This window comes from Pocillopora damicornis, chromosome 8 (genome assembly GCF_964200805.1).
Source record: "Pocillopora damicornis chromosome 8, jaPocDami1.2, whole genome shotgun sequence".
In the NCBI taxonomy this organism is placed as follows: domain Eukaryota; kingdom Metazoa; phylum Cnidaria; class Anthozoa; order Scleractinia; family Pocilloporidae; genus Pocillopora; species Pocillopora damicornis.
Genome location: NC_142677.1, coordinates 17078810 through 17097359, shown reverse-complemented (window position 1 = coordinate 17097359; position 18550 = coordinate 17078810). Strand labels below are relative to the sequence as shown.

At 37.1% G+C, this 18550-nt stretch overlaps 1 protein-coding gene and 1 long non-coding RNA gene across 5 annotated transcripts; one reads left to right on the top strand and one right to left on the bottom strand.

Moving 5' to 3' along the window:
- Positions 1–513: 513 nt before the first annotated feature.
- Positions 514–9901, top strand: LOC113672040 (uncharacterized). 2 transcript variants are annotated; one of them, XR_016188924.1, is made up of 5 exons: positions 514–755; positions 2144–2232; positions 5713–6014; positions 8804–8914; positions 9732–9901. It is a non-coding gene; the product is annotated as an uncharacterized LOC113672040 (long non-coding RNA). The 2 variants fall into 2 exon arrangements; XR_016188923.1 differs by having other exon boundaries at positions 517–755; positions 5713–7096.
- LOC113672041 (uncharacterized) lies at positions 9511–18498 on the bottom strand. Of its 3 annotated transcripts, none has more exons than XM_089213801.1 (8): positions 18358–18498; positions 15785–15894; positions 14929–15019; positions 13163–13243; positions 12888–12983; positions 11005–11101; positions 10504–10551; positions 9888–10258 (listed from the first exon to the last, which is right to left on the bottom strand). In XM_089213801.1, exons 2-6 carry the CDS (start codon positions 15805–15807, stop codon positions 11084–11086), a joined length of 309 nt encoding a protein of 102 aa, XP_089069927.1. In that variant the 5' UTR covers positions 15808–15894; positions 18358–18498; the 3' UTR covers positions 9888–10258; positions 10504–10551; positions 11005–11083. The 3 variants fall into 3 exon arrangements, with proteins under 3 accessions (XP_089069926.1, XP_089069927.1, XP_089069925.1); XM_089213799.1 differs by lacking the exon at positions 18358–18498 and adding an exon at positions 16393–16583; XM_089213800.1 differs by lacking the exons at positions 12888–12983; positions 18358–18498 and adding an exon at positions 16393–16583 and having other exon boundaries at positions 9511–10258.
- Positions 18499–18550: the final 52 nt, after the last annotated feature.

The following is an 18550-nucleotide window of genomic DNA, read 5'->3' as shown; positions in this document are numbered from 1 at the left end:
ATTGCCTTAAACAAGGAGGAAAACCAAACAATACTAGTTAAGGAAAATAGGAAAATTAGGAAAATAGGCCAAAATGAGTAGGGGTGGTTGTGGATGGAAAATGTTAAGGATTGCTGACGAAAAACTGTCGATCCGTTTTTCAGCCATCTTAAATGATGGAATTTCGAATCTCGTCATTTTCAAATTTCAATTCAAAACCCGTTTCTTCTTTAGCTCGCATGTTACCATCTAATTTGGGATAGTTCCGTTTGATTTCTCTCGGTTTCGTCTGATTTTGGACAAGTTTCAATTACACATTAAGATCAACTCAAGTTGCGTTTAAGTTTTCATCATCATTTCAACTCGACGGTTTCGCCTGATTTTGGAAGGCTGCGTCCGATTACGAATTGTTCTATCCATTTTCGAAGATTCTGTTAGATTTCGGACGGTCCCAAAGGCATATCAACAGCTCTGTATAAGCCGCTCTGGATTTGACCCTCTTCAGAGAGGGTAACGATCTGCCTCCCAGCATTCCATGCAAGACTAACACTGAACATGGCCGTGCGATTTACTGTATTTCGGATTGTTGGATTGTTTTCTTTCTTTGTTAGTTTCTGGTTGGATTTTCCTTTGTTTATGCTCGGAAATTAGAAATTTGGTCATTTCTGAACGCTTTCATCGCAGCTGGAAGAGTGAACTCGACGTGGAGACAAACCAAAGCTGTTTGGACCTTGGATCGTAGTCATGATTGTGGAAATCTTTGCCTTTGAGTCCTAGTAAGTGAATATATTGATGAGCTAAAAAGTCAAAAAGGAAGCTTTTAGGCAATATTTTGTCCAAAAAAATTTAACTCATGTTAACTTCTAAATCTAGGATGTTTTGCATCCCCGTTTGTTTTGGTCAAATCCGCGGGAAGTTTAAAATCCAGGCAAGCTACCATTTGTGATTTCAAGTTTAAAGGTCGTTAACAGGAATTATAATTGATTAAGCTCCCACGCTCTAATAAGCGTCTTCCCCTTAATAGGCGCCCACCCCCTAGGCCATTATGTTGGTAGAATGTTGAATGGCAACTAAGTAACTTCCTGCTGAAAATGAATTTTCAAAATGAATGCTTTAACCCTGCAAAGTTTGAATAGCCAATTATAACATGTTACCATAGATGACTTTAGAAGTTCTCTCTGCAGCAAAACATCCCAGTTCTTGAATTTCAATTGCTTATACATCTCCTGATTTCAGTTGTATGTGGTAATCTTTCCTATCTGTCTGTGAATAAAAGTAGACTGTGAATGGAGAAAGATAAAAAGGATTAAAGTCCTGAATGAAAGTAAAAAGGAATGTCCAGAAAATCTCATCCAAACAGATAAGATCTTGTGGTTAAGATCTTCACTGCTTACACCTGACGAACAACCCTTGTTGCAGTGTGCTTAAACTGCCTTTTAATTAATTTAAAGAAACCCAAGCATCAAAATTGCTGTAGAGGGAATTGAACTAAGTTCAGTCACGGGCAAGAGATGACTTTGCTGAGAGTCCCCTGAGACTCAGCAGGAGACCTTTGTGTTTCTACTTGCAGTTTACTAGGTCTGATCTTTGCGGGATAGCACCTTTCAATTTATTTAGTTAATGTTGATATAGTTTATGGTGGTTACACTTCGAATAACACATCAACAATTTTTTTGCAAAGGATGCTTGTGAAGATCTACCATATCCTTTTATCAATCTTAAGTTCACTTAAGTCACTATTCCCCTGAAGCACTGCATGTTTCTCTCTTGGTGAAAAGTACAAAATGCAGTTAGTTTCTTGTGGTGAATCACATGTATACAAATACAGTTAGAAAGCTGAAGTCAACTTGTACAATCTAAAAGTTGTTATGATCAGAGACTGTTTTCAAACAACAATTCTTATGTCAAGACAGCTATACTACCAATTTTACCAATTGAAGTTAAAGAAACAAATTTTGGTGTTGGACTCAGCACCAAATTGTCTTTAGATGGATCAGAAATTACTCAAACAAGCCTGGTTTCGCAGCAGTTTTTGGACAGGGATGAGTTATAGTTTGAAGGATAGTGTTTATGGTTGTGTAAAGATTACTCATGTAGGCCCTTCACTTCTCTTTGAGAATTCTTGTTATGAAAACTTTAAAACTAATTTTTGTTCCTCTTTTAGGTGGAATGAAGAGTGCAATGATGGAAAAGCCAGGTATTATGGTGAATGGACAACATCAGCAATGAATCAGAATGTGGTGTTTTTTAAAGGTGACAATGCTTTAATTAAAGATAATTATAATCAAAGAAAGATGCATTGGAAACAATAGTAGACAAAACTTTGCAGACTTGTCATGAAAACAATTTTAGAAAATTACCTGTTTTTTAAAATTTGAAATTACTGCTGCTTACAGATGACATGTAACTGCTAAAAAGTTTCTGCTACCAGTCTCTAATGCAGTATAGGAAGCTGGGAAGTTCAACTGCCATTAAGTGATGGTGTGACTGACTTCACGTAACTGACTGACTTAAAGATCAGCTGGCTGACGGACCTACTCATCTGACCTATTGGCTGACTGACAAACCAACTGGTTAAGAAACTAAGTGATGGCTTGACTCTGTGTGGGTCTGACAGACCTACAGATGTACATGAATTCACAGCTTACAGATTTGCAAGCTGGCCATGTGACTGACTGTTTGGTTGAATGATGTATTAACTTTTTGACTGACTAGTACTAAGTTGCAGACCATATGAGTGACTGATTAATGATGGACCAAGTGCTGACTGAAAAATTTACTGACTGTCTGATCAAGTGAATGACAGGTGAAATGACTCACTGATTGCCCTAATTTCTAGCCATTTATCTGCACAGTTAAGATTACTTGCACTGGCCTATAAGAGTAAAAAGAAATTCTAACTAACTGAATAGTTGACCAATAATTGTTAAACTGATTAGATAACCAGGTAATTGACTAATTGTGTTGACTGACTGCCTAATTAAAATTCAATTAGATTGATTAGCTGACTTAGTTAGTGAGTGACTGACTGACTGACTGACCATCTGATAGACTGACTGCCTTCTGGACAGAATTATGCACTGACTGTTTGACCAACTTGTGGACTTAGTGACTGACTGGATAAGTGACTGTCCAATAACAGACTAAGTGATGTATTGACTGTTTGACTGTCTGTCTGATCAATTGACTGAAAGGTGATGTGACTTGCTGACTGAATAAGTGACTCTTGACAGAATGGATGGCTGGTTGACTGATCAGTAAAGCAACTGGTGCTCTCACTTAGGGAGTGACTTACTGAATGACCAATCCTGGGACTTGTGGACTCACTGGTTGATTGAATCAGTGACATCCAATGCCTGAATCGCTGTTGGACTAACTAACTAATTAACTGTGTGATTGAGGGATTGACTGAAATGATGGACAAACTGATTAATGAATCAACTGACTTTTGAAAAGAAAGGCTGATCAATATATGTTATTTGCCGGCTGGGAGGTCCGTATGGTGAAAAACTGTGACCAAGGTCTTGAAAATACTGCCCGAGGCCGTAGGCCAAGGGCAGCATTTTCAAGACCGAGGTCACAGTTTTTCATTATACGGACCGACCCTTAGCCGGTAAATAACATATTTATTGTTTTTAAACTTGACGAAATTCTTTCCGAAAGAACGCGAATAATTTATAGCCGTAAATACGGCAAGATCTTCCATAAACTGAACAATTTTTGAGTGAGTAAATGGTAGTTGAAATAGAGGTGATGCAAATTAAAGAGAGATGCCTCAGCGAAACATTTTCATTTCCGTAACGATGAAGGTGATTTAAAAGGCTTCCAAACAAACTTTAAACCATTATTTTCACAATTATCTGTCACAATCTGACACCTGTCAATTAGAGAGCGCGCAAGAAAAAAAAAGCGTAGGAACATTTGAAAACCAACAGAACTAGTTTAGTAAGGACTGTCACAACAATATTTTCTTCAAAATCAGTCAATGATCTCACGGAAAGTATTATTTACTCTCATCGACCATTCATTCATGTACGAAGATTTACCTCTGTTCATTAAGTAAACGGCGAGGAAAATAATTGTGAGTAAATTCAATTTTTTTTATTTTGAAGTTGTGAGAGTTTGCTCGTTTGTTTGCTGTAATGGCGTGTTTAACTCTGGTCTTTCCTTCACAAAAACTAAATTCGAACGGCACACTCCAACAAGACACAAGGGAATTTTATGCGGCCTTTTCTCAAAAAATTCCTTCAATTTCTGTTGTGCAATTTATGGTACAAATGTCCAAATTGAACAGAATTGGAAAGACTCACCCGGAGGCCTATATTTGTTGTAGAACTTAAATTTAAACTTCGCTCGCTATTTCACTATGAACAAATTGCTCGAGAAAATTCAGATATTAAATGAATGAAAGTTCCATCGTTCAGTTTTACTGTAACCAAATACCTCACATTTCAACTTTCTGGGTATTTTTTGTGAACGATTAAAATTAATTGCAGACGGTTTTTAGGCCGCTTGTCAACCAACGTAATGACAATATTGTTTATACAAATTCATTCTGAAACCAATATTTTTCTGTCAACCAAAGTGATTTGATAGAGATAAAAAAGAGGATTCATAAGTTATTTATCGGCCTGAGGTAGTGACCTTAGATCTTATGAAAAATGACAACGAAAGTTGGGATGCACCCAGCGACTCACAAAAGCGTTACCATGACCCGTGGGTAGAGATAGGAAAATACTGACCGGGTAAAGAACCAATCAGATTGCAAGATTCGTTACCATGCCCTCTAAAAAAACAATAAAATAACTTACTGACTAACTAAGACAGATCGCCAGACTGATATACTAATGAGCACACTTACCAACCAATCAACTGACTAATGAAGTGACTGGTGGACTGACTGACTGACTAATTGATTAGCTGACTGACTGACCAACTGACTAACTCACTGATTGATTGATTTACTGATTATGAGACTGATTAATTGCTCTTTTATATATCCAGAAAAATTCATCTTCATCATTTAATAAATTGTTGACTTATAAATAAATTTAAGAGAGTTGCAGATTAAAATTCTGCAGATTACAAACTGAAATTTGAATGATGCAAAGTTTGGCCCAAGCTCCAGATTATTCCTGTTTGGAAGCATAACAAGTTGAGGATTAGGATTTCATTTATCTACATGAAAACAATCTTTTTCATTGAAAGATTGTAATTTGACAAGAAACTTATGACTGAGTGGTATGAATTTGTTTCCAATGTTACTTTTGGCTACACTGGTCCTATGATTGGCTGACTTTCAGTAATTGTTATTGAATCAAATCAATAATTTTCACATTTGTGATAGTAGTTTTTCAACACTTGTTGAAGTAACTTGTTGCTGTCACTCACATAATTATTCATCAAGAGTCAACCAGTAAGATGAAGTTAATTTGCACAGTTCTAAAGCTGTTGTGCTTGAAGACTAAAAATGATTGCCCATAAAGTTATAAGAATGGAATATACCATTCTTGTACCAGTTATTGCATTAGAAAAATTAATTTTGGTGAAATGATTAGATGCAGACATGCATGCCTCAAGATGGATCAGAAAACTGCAACACAATCTTCTTTACTACATGTAGGAATCTCTTGGCCAAGAACAAAATATAATGAGAAAAAAGTACTGTCCCAACACTAGATAATTTTTGTTTGTATGTTGACCTTGGGTTGTGGGGTTCTTTTTCATTTTCAGGGGCAAATTTGAAATGGGTCAAAACCTACAATTACTCATGAGAGATGGTCTGACTAACCTGTAACTGACTGACTGATCAATCAAGTGACGCATGGACTAACAGGTGGAATCAGTGAGTGTGTTGAATGTTTTAGACAATGGACTGTCTTAATGTCCTCTACAGCAAGTGGACTTTATACAGAGTCATCGGTGACTTTAGAGCTGATCCATAAAGGAGTCAGTTCCACCCAACAAATCTCTTCCATAGTCTTGATCTGTGATGCAAAATATTTGGTCTTGCAAAGAAAGGAAAAGGAAAAGCAGTGAGTATGTTGAATGTTTTGGCTACTGGACTGTCTTTATTCGCTGAACAGTGAGTGGACTTTGTACATAGTTATGGGTGACTTTAGAGCTGATCCATAAAGGAGTCAGTTTCACCCAACAAATCTCTTCCTTAGTGTTAATCTGTGATGTAAAGACTTGGTCCCACAAAAAAGAGGAAAAGTAAATGCAATTAGTGTGCTGAATGTTTCGGCTACTGGACTGTCTTTATGTGCAGAACAGAGAGTAGACTTGGTACAAGAGTTATGGGTGACTTTAGAGCTGATCTGTAAAGGAAACAGTTTCACCCAAAAAATCTCTTCCTTAGTCTTAATCTGTGATGCAAAGACTTGGTCCCACAAAAAAGAGGAAAAGTAAATGCAATGAGTGTGCTGAATGTTTCAGCTACTGGACTGTCTTTATGTGCAGAACAGAGAGTAGACTTTGTACAAGAGTTATGGGTGACTTTAGAACTGATCTGTAAAGGAGTCAGTTTCACCTAACAAATCTCTTCCTTAGTCTTACTCTGTGATGCAAAGACTTGGTTCCTCAAAAAAGAGGAGAAGTAAATGCAATGAGTGTGCTGAATGTTTTAGCTACTGGACTGTCTTTATTTGCAGAACAGAGAGTAGACTTTGTACAAGAGTTATGGGTGACTTTAGAGCTGATCCGTAAAGGAGTCAGTTTCACCCAACAAAACTCTTCCTTAGTCTTGATCTGTGATGCAAAGACTTGGTCCCACAAGGAAGAGGAAAAGGAAATGCAGCGAGTGTGTTGAATGTTTCGGCCATGGGACTGTCTTTATGCACTGAACAGAGAGTGGACTTTGTACAAGACATGGGGAATTAAGAGCTGACCCATAAGGGAGTCAGTTTCACCTTAAAAAAATGTCTTCCTTAGTCTTAATCTGTGATGCAAAAATTTGGTCCCACAAAAAAGAGGAAAAGGAAATGCAGTGAGTGTGTTGAATGTTTTGACTACTGGACTGTTTTGGTCACAGAGGCAGCTGTTGCTTAGGTAGAATGTTTTCTCTTCCTCAATCAAGCTTAACTCATACAGCTTTGCAGGAAGAGAGTTGTTGTGGGTGAGTCTGAACATCAGTTAGTAAACTATTATAAAGCAGCTGACTGCTCTTGTAGTCTCTGACTAAAGGACTGATTGACTTACTTTTGTGGACCAAGTGATGTACTGAGTAACTGACTGACTCACCAATTCACTCACTCTCTGTGTGAATGACAGACAGACTGACTCACAGTGTGAATGACAAACTGACTGGCTGCATTGCTGGTTGGTTGCCTGACATTTGGACTGACTGGTCAGTTAACCAACTAGTGTACTGAGGGGCTAAGTTTCTAAAGACACTGTGGTGCTCTGTTGGTGAGGGAGTATAGCAAGACAATTTTTGTTTTATCAAATGAGTTGACAATGTAAATTGGCCACCATAAAGAGCTTCTGACAGAGTCAGAGTGAATGACGAAGGGCTAACACTTAAAACATCAGCTTTGAAACTCTCTACAGTGGCCTCTTTACATTATCAACTCAACTGGTGTACTGTTTGGATGACTGGATGACTGATTAAATGACTTATAAAATGAGTGACCTATCACTTAGGGACATGTGGACTGAAGAGCTCACTGAATGATTGACTGACAGACTTTTTGAGTGATGGATACACCTAGTAGCTGGATGACTGACTGATTGATTAGTCAACTGACTGATGGAGTGGCTAGGTTACTTGATAACTGAGTGACTGCCCAGCTGGAAGGGTGGCTAGATGGCTGATTGACTAAGTCTGCATTTGATTGACTGAGTCTGCAACTGATTTATTGACCAATTTTTTGAGTGACTAACTGGTGACTAACTGCTGCCTTGTTGGCCATCTGTGGACAGACTGGTAAATTGTCTCCCTGCTTCATGGAACAACAAACTGACTTAATGACCAACTGACTGACCAACCCACTGACAGATTGACTGACTTGTAATTGTCTATACAATAACTGATTTTTCAACTGAATAATTTAACTTTTGGATGATAGGTTAAGAACTGAGTTATTGCCTCATCACTTGATTTTTTTCTGACTGATTGACTGTAAACATCAACCACATAATGGTGAAGAGTAGATAGGAGAATTATTTTGATTAAGTAGCAAAATTGTTTGTCATTTGATAAGTTTTTACATGAGTCTGTTAAATACGTTCAATTTGAAAGTTAACCAGCCAGTCCATAGAGGGTGAGAAAGAGTTTATACGTAATGCGCGATTAGGCTCAAAATTAATACGTGATGCATGAATTTTACAGTATTCCCTTTCGAATTCGTGACGCGTTAGATACTGTTTAAAGTACACGTGACAACCCCCTCCCCCTCCCCCCCTTACTATCCTCTCCATAGGTAAGCAACTTAAGCATAGTGAAAGGAAAAGAAAGAAAACGGCGGAGAAAATGACAATGTATTGTTTTAGGAGTGACGGACAGATGAATCTACGAGAATGAACCTAAATATTAGCCATTTAGAAACGCCTCTGCAGATCAATAGATATTTTAGATTAGAAGTTTAAGCTAGGATTTTAAAATTGTCAAGGGGGTGGAGTGGGTGTAGGGAGGTGGGGTGTGGGAAGGGGGTGGGACAGTTGTCAAGGGTGCAGAGACAGGGTTATGTTTGTTTGAATTCCCCCTCTCTGTTATCATTCTATTTCCCTGTTGTAGATCTAGCAAATAATTGCCGTGAAGTACAAGGTGCAGCAATCTAGCCAATTTATTACCTTTTTTTGCTCTCGAATTATTTTTTTGCAGATAAACAATTTTTCTTTGAAGACTGCAGTCATGAGGAATTGTTAGTGATGTGAACGTGGATTTGGAAGTTTCAAGCCAATTGAGTTGGTGTTGTGGAACTTGTGATTACAGGTAAGAAAGTTATGCATCTCTTATGTTTCATTAAGAAAACTAACATCTTCGCTTTGAAACACTTGATAGAGAATTAGTCCTTAGGTCAGATCGCGTTTTGATCGTAACTGTGAAGTTAGGACGTTCCAGCTAATGAGAGGTTGATCTTAGCCCTTGTACTAAGTCAAAGTCGAACGACGAAATGTCTTCGAAAAGGTAAAAATAATCCTCCTGTTTGGCTTCGATGAAAGTCGTTGGAATTTTATCTTCCTGATTTTTGCGTTAGTTTTTTGTCCAACCAGTTCCTCAGGAGCATGTTTTAGTTTTTTTCTTTTCTCTGTTTAAAATTTGTGGTTCAAATGAATAATTGTGATTCGATTTAAACAAATTCGTATCATGTAGCCCCGCATTAAGCTTTCTATGAGCTTTATTTCACCGAAATAGTATTATATAATAAGTCACTAATTACTGAAAATTTGCTTAGCAGAATTTTAAATTGCTGAGCCATTACATGAATTTACGTGCAAACGCAAGAAAAACATGCAAATTTGATACCAAAAGTAAATTTCACGCTATCCGACGATGACGGAAAAACACACAAAAAGATAAGAGAGAAATTAAATAAAATTCAGGAAAACTGTACATTTATTGCCTTTTGGTTGAGGATCATCCTCTCATCTACTTTACAAAAGTAGCTCTAATTTTATCAAACGTTGACTCAAATCCCTTCATTCTGGGTTTTACTGTTCTTGTGATTTGACTTAATGTGTTTACATGTAGTTTATTGGTTTGTGTCAAAAACTGCCTTCTGAATAAAGTTTTCTTCTTTTACTTTTAGGAACTTCAAGTGAGTTTTGCACCAAGGAACACAGACGTTAGTTTCCAGCCAGAAAGTCGTGAAAAGAAGGAAAGCAGGTGTTCGATTTACATTTTTACCAATTTTACATGGGAGTAGAAAATGGATTAGAGATTGTGATACGTTACAAAAAATAAAGCATTACAAACTGTTGTTATTTAATCTCTTTAAATCACTGGAGGAACAGAAAAATGTTAAAAATGTCCCGTCCACCATCCCCCACCATACCCGCCTCTTACAGACAGTTTCTAAGTCTTCATGGACGTTGTCTACCTTGTGGTAGTAACGTTTATTTCAAACGCATGCTTTTTAGATAACTAAATGTCTGTCTAAAGAAACATGCGTATTAGACAGATGTTGTTACCACAAGGTAGACAACTGTCATCATAACTTAAAAAATTGTTTATGAGAGGCGGGTGTGGTGGGGGACGGTGGCGGATCGACCCCCGATTTTTCGTTCTTTCTGAGGATGACAATTTTTTTCTTGATATGGCCATTTTTCATGAAATCTGTAAAAAGATGGAGAAAGAACTTAAGATGAGCCACAATGCATCGTTAATACATAATATGACAGCAATACACATGCGTTTAAACTGAGCCCCATAAGTACTAGATTCCTCACACATAAAAAATGTATCGAAAGCTATGACAAGAGGAAGAATAAATTAAACCGCACAATGTCTCAGTCCAAAGTCCGCCAAAGAAGAGTGTTCACCTTGTTAGGTCGTTTCCATTCAACTATAATTAAACTTACCACTTATCTCCCAAGACATTCTTTTTAAACTTGTAATCTCCGCCGTACCTGAGTAAAGAAAAATACGTCCAACTTGTATAAAAACACAAAACGGTACGTTGTAGATGCAAAAGAAGACACAAAAGACAAAAACTAAGAAAATATGCCCAAATACGTTACAGGTGGCTTTGACACAACAAAAATCAAACAATCTATTGGTGATATTTCCATGTTTTTACTTTAAATAGCTGGAAAATTCTGAACGGGATTTGAATCCTACATGAATTAAAAAGCTCTCTAATTTTATTCATCTTCCCTACATACCAATATGCCGTGCGAGACTAACAAATTTCAATGAGCAGACAGTTGTGATTTTAAGTGTCTTAATTATCTCTCTCTTTTCATCGTTTATAGGATCTGTAGTTGTTTTGCACTGATTTCACGAATATGCTAGGTTCCCAAAATTTGATTCAGCGAGTTACTCTGGAAATCTTCCCGCTGAATTTAAACTGGCAAACTTACCGAATGTTTAGGATGTTGAAAGAAATCATCACAGTAACTTGCAAGTCGGTACCAGCATCCTTTCTGACCGGCTCTCCGACTAAGTAATAGGTTTTACCTGAATAACAAAAAAATAATAGGGTAAACGAAAAGTGAGCTAAAACTCAACCTAAACGATAGTTATCAGCTGCAAGAAAATATCTATCAATCGTAAACTGCAAAAATGGTCTGTAATGAATGATAATGCTTTCCCGTACTACGTTAACTGGTAGGGGACAACCTTGTCCTACTGTAAATTTACCTGCCTTTAGCAAATTGTCAAATAATAAATATCTGCCGTTTTCAGTAAAAATTTTCTTTATCTTGGCAACGGATCTATATAGCGTATGTCTCAACCACATTAAAGGAGATAAAAAGTCAGATCTTCCTTGAAGAAGCTAATCATTATTACAATTTCATCGATTGTGATTGGTTTAAAAAACTCCTATTTCCCACGAATTCAACTGCTATTATCGCACAGTTTGTTATTGGACAGTTCAATAAGCCAATCACATACAAAGTTGTAGTTTAAATCAACCTATCAATTTTAGAGCGACATTAAACAATTTACGCCTCCTTTGTCAGTCTTTTACTGCAAAGTTTCCTTTGTTCATAACCTGGCTATTCTTCTTTACTTGGAAATTGTAATTTTTATGATTAAGTGGCACTAAGACTTCGTGTCGTCCAATTCGATCAGTAATGATACTCGTGAGAAAAAAATCGGACTCTCGCTACGCGGGCGTCGAGTTTGTTATAACTCGTATGATTACAGACCAAATTGAACTCTACTCAGTCCTGTTACCATCATTTATCCATCAATAAGCGACAGTAGCGACAGGAAGACGCTATCTCGAATCAACTCATAATCCACATCCAAAATCACAAAAAAAAAACATTTCAGTAATGGAATATTTTGGTACTGTTGCAAAAACGAATGGGAAATGATATTAACATCATGGAAAAATAAAAATATCTTCTCTGGAATTCCATACTATCTTTTAAAAACGGCCGTGAATCAATTACCGTTTCTTGATAAATTTCGCCTACAATTTCTCTGAAACCTGGCTTAGTCTTCTTTAGCCTTTGCTATCGTTGTTTTTGATTGATTGGCATTCATCTCTTCAAATAAATAATATGTTTGGTGTCTGTCTGAGCTATTCAAGTGAAATTCTGTCGTTTCGAGCAAATTAGAGACAATTTTCTGCCCCACAGAAACACGATTCAAAATACTATGACGATGCTCCTTGATTTAAATTGTAGCAGAGGCGATCCATTAATGGAACTCGCTGAAAAAAATGAACCCAAGGGAAGGCACCTCCAAGTACTTGTTGGTGGAAGTGAATTAAGTTGACTTTGCGAAGACTGAGGTGGTGCATTTTTCATATAACAACGACAAAGTTGAGTGGAATGTGAAAATATACGATCCCCGAAAAACACAGCTGATCATTGGCAAATCCTTCAAAACTCCCTACAGCTGTAGCTCTATCAATTACTCTTTATCTTAATCGCCTGGTGTGTCAGCGGCCTGTAGCGGTGCGCGACCTTTCAGGTAGTGTAATCAATAAGGAATACGAAGGTAAAGTAAGCCTCATAAAAATACGAGATCTGTTTCTGGAAACATTAATTCGAGCAGCCCGAAAAATATTCTTTCAATATGCCGGAAAATAGTTTTGTGTAACTAACACGAGGAAAGTAAAGCATCACTCGTACAAAAGTAGCGCCGCTGTTTGGTTTTTCGCTTGTAAGCATCGTTCTACGATGTGAAATTTTTCCCCTAAGCCATTTGCTTATGAAAGTAAATTACCCTAAAAACTCCTCCATATTTATAAGTCAACACTAGTATTCCGCTGGTTTAAATTCCTCACCCTACTCAGGCAAGGTTCGAAGTCCCCACATCCGGAACATGGACAACAGTCAAGTGCCCGTGGGTTGCCGTGGAGGATGTTGAAGCTGATCGGCACCTAAATTAGGACCAGTTAAGCCTTAGTTAATGTTTCCTAGATTTTGGTCAGTTCCAGGGGCAATTACCAAAAATTAATGAAAATGCCCTCTGTCACAGCTAATCAGCATTTAGTAATTTTGCCCTCTACACCAGTTTGTTATAAAGTAAAAAATAAGAAGTAACCTGACAAATACGTACCATTAGCATCACACGAAGTCCATCAGGGTCCCCTTGTCCGATGAAGATTGAATACAAGCGATATTCGCATTCTTGCTTTCTCTGTGTAAAGATTGCAAAAAACCAAAAGTAACCAAAAATACCTTTTTTCAGAGAAAATCGTAAATCAGTCTACTATAAAGTAATGTTTAAAATAAGTTATCTTCAAATCTTTTTTGTAGTTTTTTTTGGTGAAACTAACTTCTTTGAAGGTCAGCTCATAGTCACCTACAGTGTAGTACAAAGTTTACTCTCTGTTCAGTGCATAAAGACAGTCCAGTGGCCAAAACATTCAACACACTCACTGCTTTTCCTTTTCCTCTTTTTTGTGGGACCAAGTCTTTGCATCACAGATTGAGACTAAGGAAGAGATTTGTTGGGTGAAACTGACTCCTTTGTGGATCAGCTCTAAAGTCACCCATAACTATGTACAAAGTCCACTCACTGTTCAGCGAATAAAGACAGTCCAGTAGCCAAAACATTCAACATACTCACTGCTTTTCCTTTTCCTTTCTTTGCAAGACCAAATATTTTGCATCACAGATTAAGACTAAGGAAGAGATTTGTTGGGTGAAACTGACTCCTTTGTGGATCAGCTCTAAAGTCACCCATAACTATGTACAAAGTCCACTCACTGTTCAGCGAATAAAGACAGTCCAGTAGCCAAAACATTCAACATACTCACTGCTTTTCCTTTTCCTTTCTTTGCAAGACCAAATATTTTGCATCACAGATTAAGACTAAGGAAGAGATTTGTTGGGTGAAACTGACTCCTTTGTGGATCAACTCTAAAGTCACCCATTACTCTTGTACAAAGTCCATGCACTGTTCAGCGCATTAAGACAGTCCAGTGGCCAAAACATTCAACACACTCACTGCATTTTCTTTTCCTCTTTTTTGTGGGACCAAGTCTTTGCATCACAGATTAAGACTAAGGAAGAGTTTTATTGGGTGAAACTGACTACTTCACGGATCAGCTCCAAAGTCACCCATAACTCTGTACAAAGTCCATTCACTGTTCAGCGCATTAAGACAGTCCAGTGGCCAAAACATTCCACGCTCACTCCTTTTCCATTTCCTCGTTTTTTTGGGACCAAGTCTTTGCATCTTAGAAGAAGACTAAGGAAGAGATTTGTTGGGTGGCAGTGAGTCTGACTCCTTAGTGCATCAGCTCTTAATCCCCCATCTCTTGTACAAAGTCTACTCTCTGTTCAGCACATAAAGACAGTCCAGTGGCCGAAACATTCAACACACTCACAGCTTTTCCTTTTCTTCTTTTTTGTGGGACCAAGTCTTTGCATCACAGACTAAGACTAAGGAAGAGATTTGTTGAGTGGCTGTGAGTCTGACTCCTTAGTGCATCAGCTCTTAACCCCCCATGTCCATGTCCATGTCTTTAAAATAAGTTATCTTCAAATCTTTTTTGTAGTTTTTTTTGGTGAAACTAACTTCTTTGAAGGTCAGCTCATAGTCACCTACAGTGTAGTACAAAGTTTACTCTCTGTTCAGTGCATAAAGACAGTCCAGTGGCCAAAACATTCAACACAATCACAGCTTCTCCTTTTCCTCTTTTTTGTGGGACCAAGCCTTTGCATCACAGATTGAGACTAAGGAAGAGATTTGTTGAGTAAAACTGACTCCTTTGTGGATGATCAGCTCTAATCCTTCCCTTCCCCCCCCCCCCTTTCTCTCTCTACTGAAAAGTCAACTGACTACACAGGTTTCAAATGAACTGCTTAAAAACATACCAGCTGAGTTTTCAAAGAGACAAAAAGAGATTTGGAATTTTCAATTCTATGTAAAGAACACTTAATCCAGTAAAAACTGAGGTAAAAATACCTAAGGCAAACCAAAAATTTAAGTTTACTTTGAGTTGTCTAGCACAGAGTTTAAATGATACAATATACTGAATTTTTACGAGTTGATTTGCATTCTAACTATTATTTTTTTTAGAGAAGACTGAGGGAGACTCAAACAGTTTAGAGGTACTGGCGCACTAAATTGGTTAAATGAATAAGTCAGCTTACAGTGTACAGGTGTATATAGCTACTGAAAGATCAACTCTGCTGACATGAACACTTGCAGCTTACAAACATATGTTCATACAAAATTGTAGGCTCCTTACTGTACTACAAATACATGTGTCATTCACCTGAGGAAGGTTTTTTTTCCTGAATGATGTTTATTCAATTTGTCCCTCTTTTGGTTCACAGTTTTCACAGAGTGTACACGTCTTCTGAAATTTGTTCATCAATAAGAGGTGTACTGTTTTGGGTCTACATGTATGCTTAGATAAGCAAATTGTTTCATTGCTTTGCAATAATATTGAGTTCCAAGGTGACATATTTGTTGTGGGACACTTCACAGAAGAGTTGTGCTCAAGCCATAACATGAACTTGCAGCACAAACAAATTGCTTTGACAAATGATTGTGCTTATCTTTCTGTTTTATTCCCTGCCCCCCCCCCCCTCAAAAAATTTCCTTCAAATTCTGATTGACCATTCCCACTCTGTAATAAACCCAGCTTTATCAAATACGTAAAAAGATGCATCTATGTTGTTTGCTTCTACCTAAATAGGATGCATAAAGCAATTTGACACTAACAAAATACTTAACATTGGCACCATATAAATTAGATCAGGGTCCACAGATCCACTGAGAGCCAAGATGTTTGAATAGAAACAATCTTTACATTCTTGCTTACAGGCACAGTGCTGTTCCAGTAAAGATGAAAACAAACAAACATTAAGAAAGAGTATCTTTTTTCCACAAAAGTTCTAAATGAGTCGGTTAGTATTGATGTACAGTGCAAGAAGCAATACATGTATATCTTTAAAATGAGTTTTCCTTGAATATTTTTTGAATGTGATTTTTCTGGGTGGAAATAACTCCCTTGTGGATCAAGCTTTAGTCACCCTTTATGGGTCAGCTCTTCCATCTCCTGTACAAAGTCCACTCTCTGTTCAGCACATAAAGACAGTCCCTCTTTTGGTTCACAGTTAATAAAATGTACTTGTAAGTCTTCTGAAATTTGTTCCTCAGTAAGAGGTGTACTGTTTTGAGTCTACACGTATACTTTTTTTTTTTACTCTCCCATGAGACTAATAAGCAAACTGTTTCATTCTTTTGCAATTGAGATCCAAGTTGACGTGTTTGATGTGGGAAATTTTAGAGAAGAGTTGTCCTTATCAGCCATAATTATATGAACTCACAGCATAAACAAATCGCTTCAAATGACAGTGCTTATCTTTCTGCATAAGATAGTCCAGTGGCTGAGAATTCAACACATTCACTGCTTTTCCCTATCCTTTTTTTTTGTGGGACCAGGTCTTTGCATCACAGATTAAGGTTAAGGAAGAGATTTATTGAATGAAACTGATTCCTTTGTGGGTCAGCTCTTGTTAATCACCCATCTCCTGTACAAAGTCCATTCTCTATTCAGCACTTTAAGACAGTCCAGTTTCTGAAAGAGCTTTTAATGAATATGTTTGATGCTTTAGTTGCACATGCTTCATAAAGTTGCATAACTTACTATCAAATTCACAGAGGCTCTGATCAAAAAATAACAAACAAAATTCACAGGAAAACCTTTCATGTTTGCCACATAACTACCAGTTAAAAAGACCACAAAGAGAATTCTCTTGTCTTTCCCATGGCACCCTTCATGGAAATGACTGCAAACTTTAGCTTTGTAGCAAATTGCACAGAAATACCTGTAATGCTCTCTGTATTAGGGAAATATCATCAAAGAGCTTGAATCTATGCCCAGACTTACACTTGAATTGTTGAGGAAACTTCATTTGTTCATATTGTTCCAATTACTTTTGGACAATAGTTCTAACCAAAGAAAAGCCAAGTTGAAATTTAGATCAGGCATCAACTCATTTGTCTAGAGATTTATTACCCGCAATATCTGAACAAGAAAAAAAGTCAATTTTCAGAAGCCAATACTAAATTGGGTAAAACAGTTTTCCCATTTTGGGATTTACTGCCTCACACCATGTAACTCTGTAAAATATTTAGAGCTATTATTCTGTTGTGTCAAAGGCAAAGTGAATATTGTTGAATAATCCCCCAAGTGGAAGTTGAGAGGAATATTCAACAATGGTCAACAAGGCTGAGGCAAATAATTGTTTTAGTATGTACTGTAATTGCTAACCCTAAGCTTTCAAATTATGTTGTAAATTCTGTTAATAAAGAAAAAATTGTGCATATTTTTATTTACAATTGTGGTGATTACTCATATCAAGATAGGTGAAGAGTTTATTCAATTAAATCAGTAACAAACTTAATATCTTTCTTTAGAAAAGTGTTTCACCAAACTCAGTTGCAAATTCTTTTGTGCTCTTTAAAATTGACTTTTCTGCTATTGCACTTATCACTTCCATGTAGACATTTAAAAAAGGCGAGACAGCCACTTTGAAATTTAGTGCCCCTGCTATAATCACCTTGCACAAGGTGATTATAGCAAGATACATGTATGATGCAATCCTCAACCAATCAAGGCACTGGTATGCATTTCCATAATCACCAGAGCAATTACACTATGAGAATATCCTTTCTACCAACAGGCTGCTGATATAATGGGGTATCTACATCGAAACAATTTTAAAAAAGGCTCTCCTTCATAGGTATAAAAAGCACTAGCCGAGAAAATTATTTGTATGTTCACTGACTACTGTTCTTTCAGACATGTAGCTGCTCAATTTCACTTCAAAATGGTAATTTTCAACTAACTTTGGTTGCATTTTGGGGAAACTTCTAAGTGTTCATTTGAAAATTCTGATAATTTTGAACTGGTCAAAAATTATGAAACATAAACGAATTTTTGAGTAAGTAAAAGAGTATTTCAATGATAAAAAAAAATATATTTCAACATTTCTTATCACTGTTCTTTTCTCCACTTGTGGAGAATGTGGCGACAAACCAACAGCATTACATTAAAAAACTCTATTTTCCATATTTCGGAAAGATTTCCGTTTAACCGCGCCCCATATCATTTTAAAACAAAGTCTTCGTCTCAAAGGTAGTCTATCGTATTCGCCATTGTTTACTTTCATCAAAGAGCTGATGCATAATGAGGTGTGGGGTGATACTGAAATCTAACCGAGTTTTAATAAGCTAAAGACTTCACCCCAAAAGCGAGTTTTCGTTTTTCGTACAAGACATCACCTTACCTCGAACAAGCTGCTTACAAGCAAACTTCCCAACAAGAGATGAGTTCACGTGCGCCTTTCGCCGTTCCTTGTCCAATTGTAACATCCTGTAACCATGATTTCTTCTTCATAGTAAATGTATCCAAAGCGAAAAAACACTTGTTCTCAAAGTCAAGAGAAGCTGAAGGCCATTTTCGTTCCCTTTTTCACGGCC

Excerpts from the sequence above, each read along its gene's own strand:
- LOC113672041 (XM_089213799.1), bottom strand. The coding sequence starts at position 16,437 with ATGCAGAAAGATAAGCACTGTCATTTGAAGCGATTTGTTTATGCT. Across the intron at positions 15,020-15,784 it reads GTGCCAATGTTAAGTATTTT|GTATTTTTACCTCAGTTTTT; the intron begins GTTAGTGTCAAA and ends GGTTTGCCTTAG. Across the intron at positions 13,244-14,928 it reads TCTCTTTGAAAACTCAGCTG|AGAAAGCAAGAATGCGAATA; the intron begins GTATGTTTTTAA and ends ATCTTTACACAG.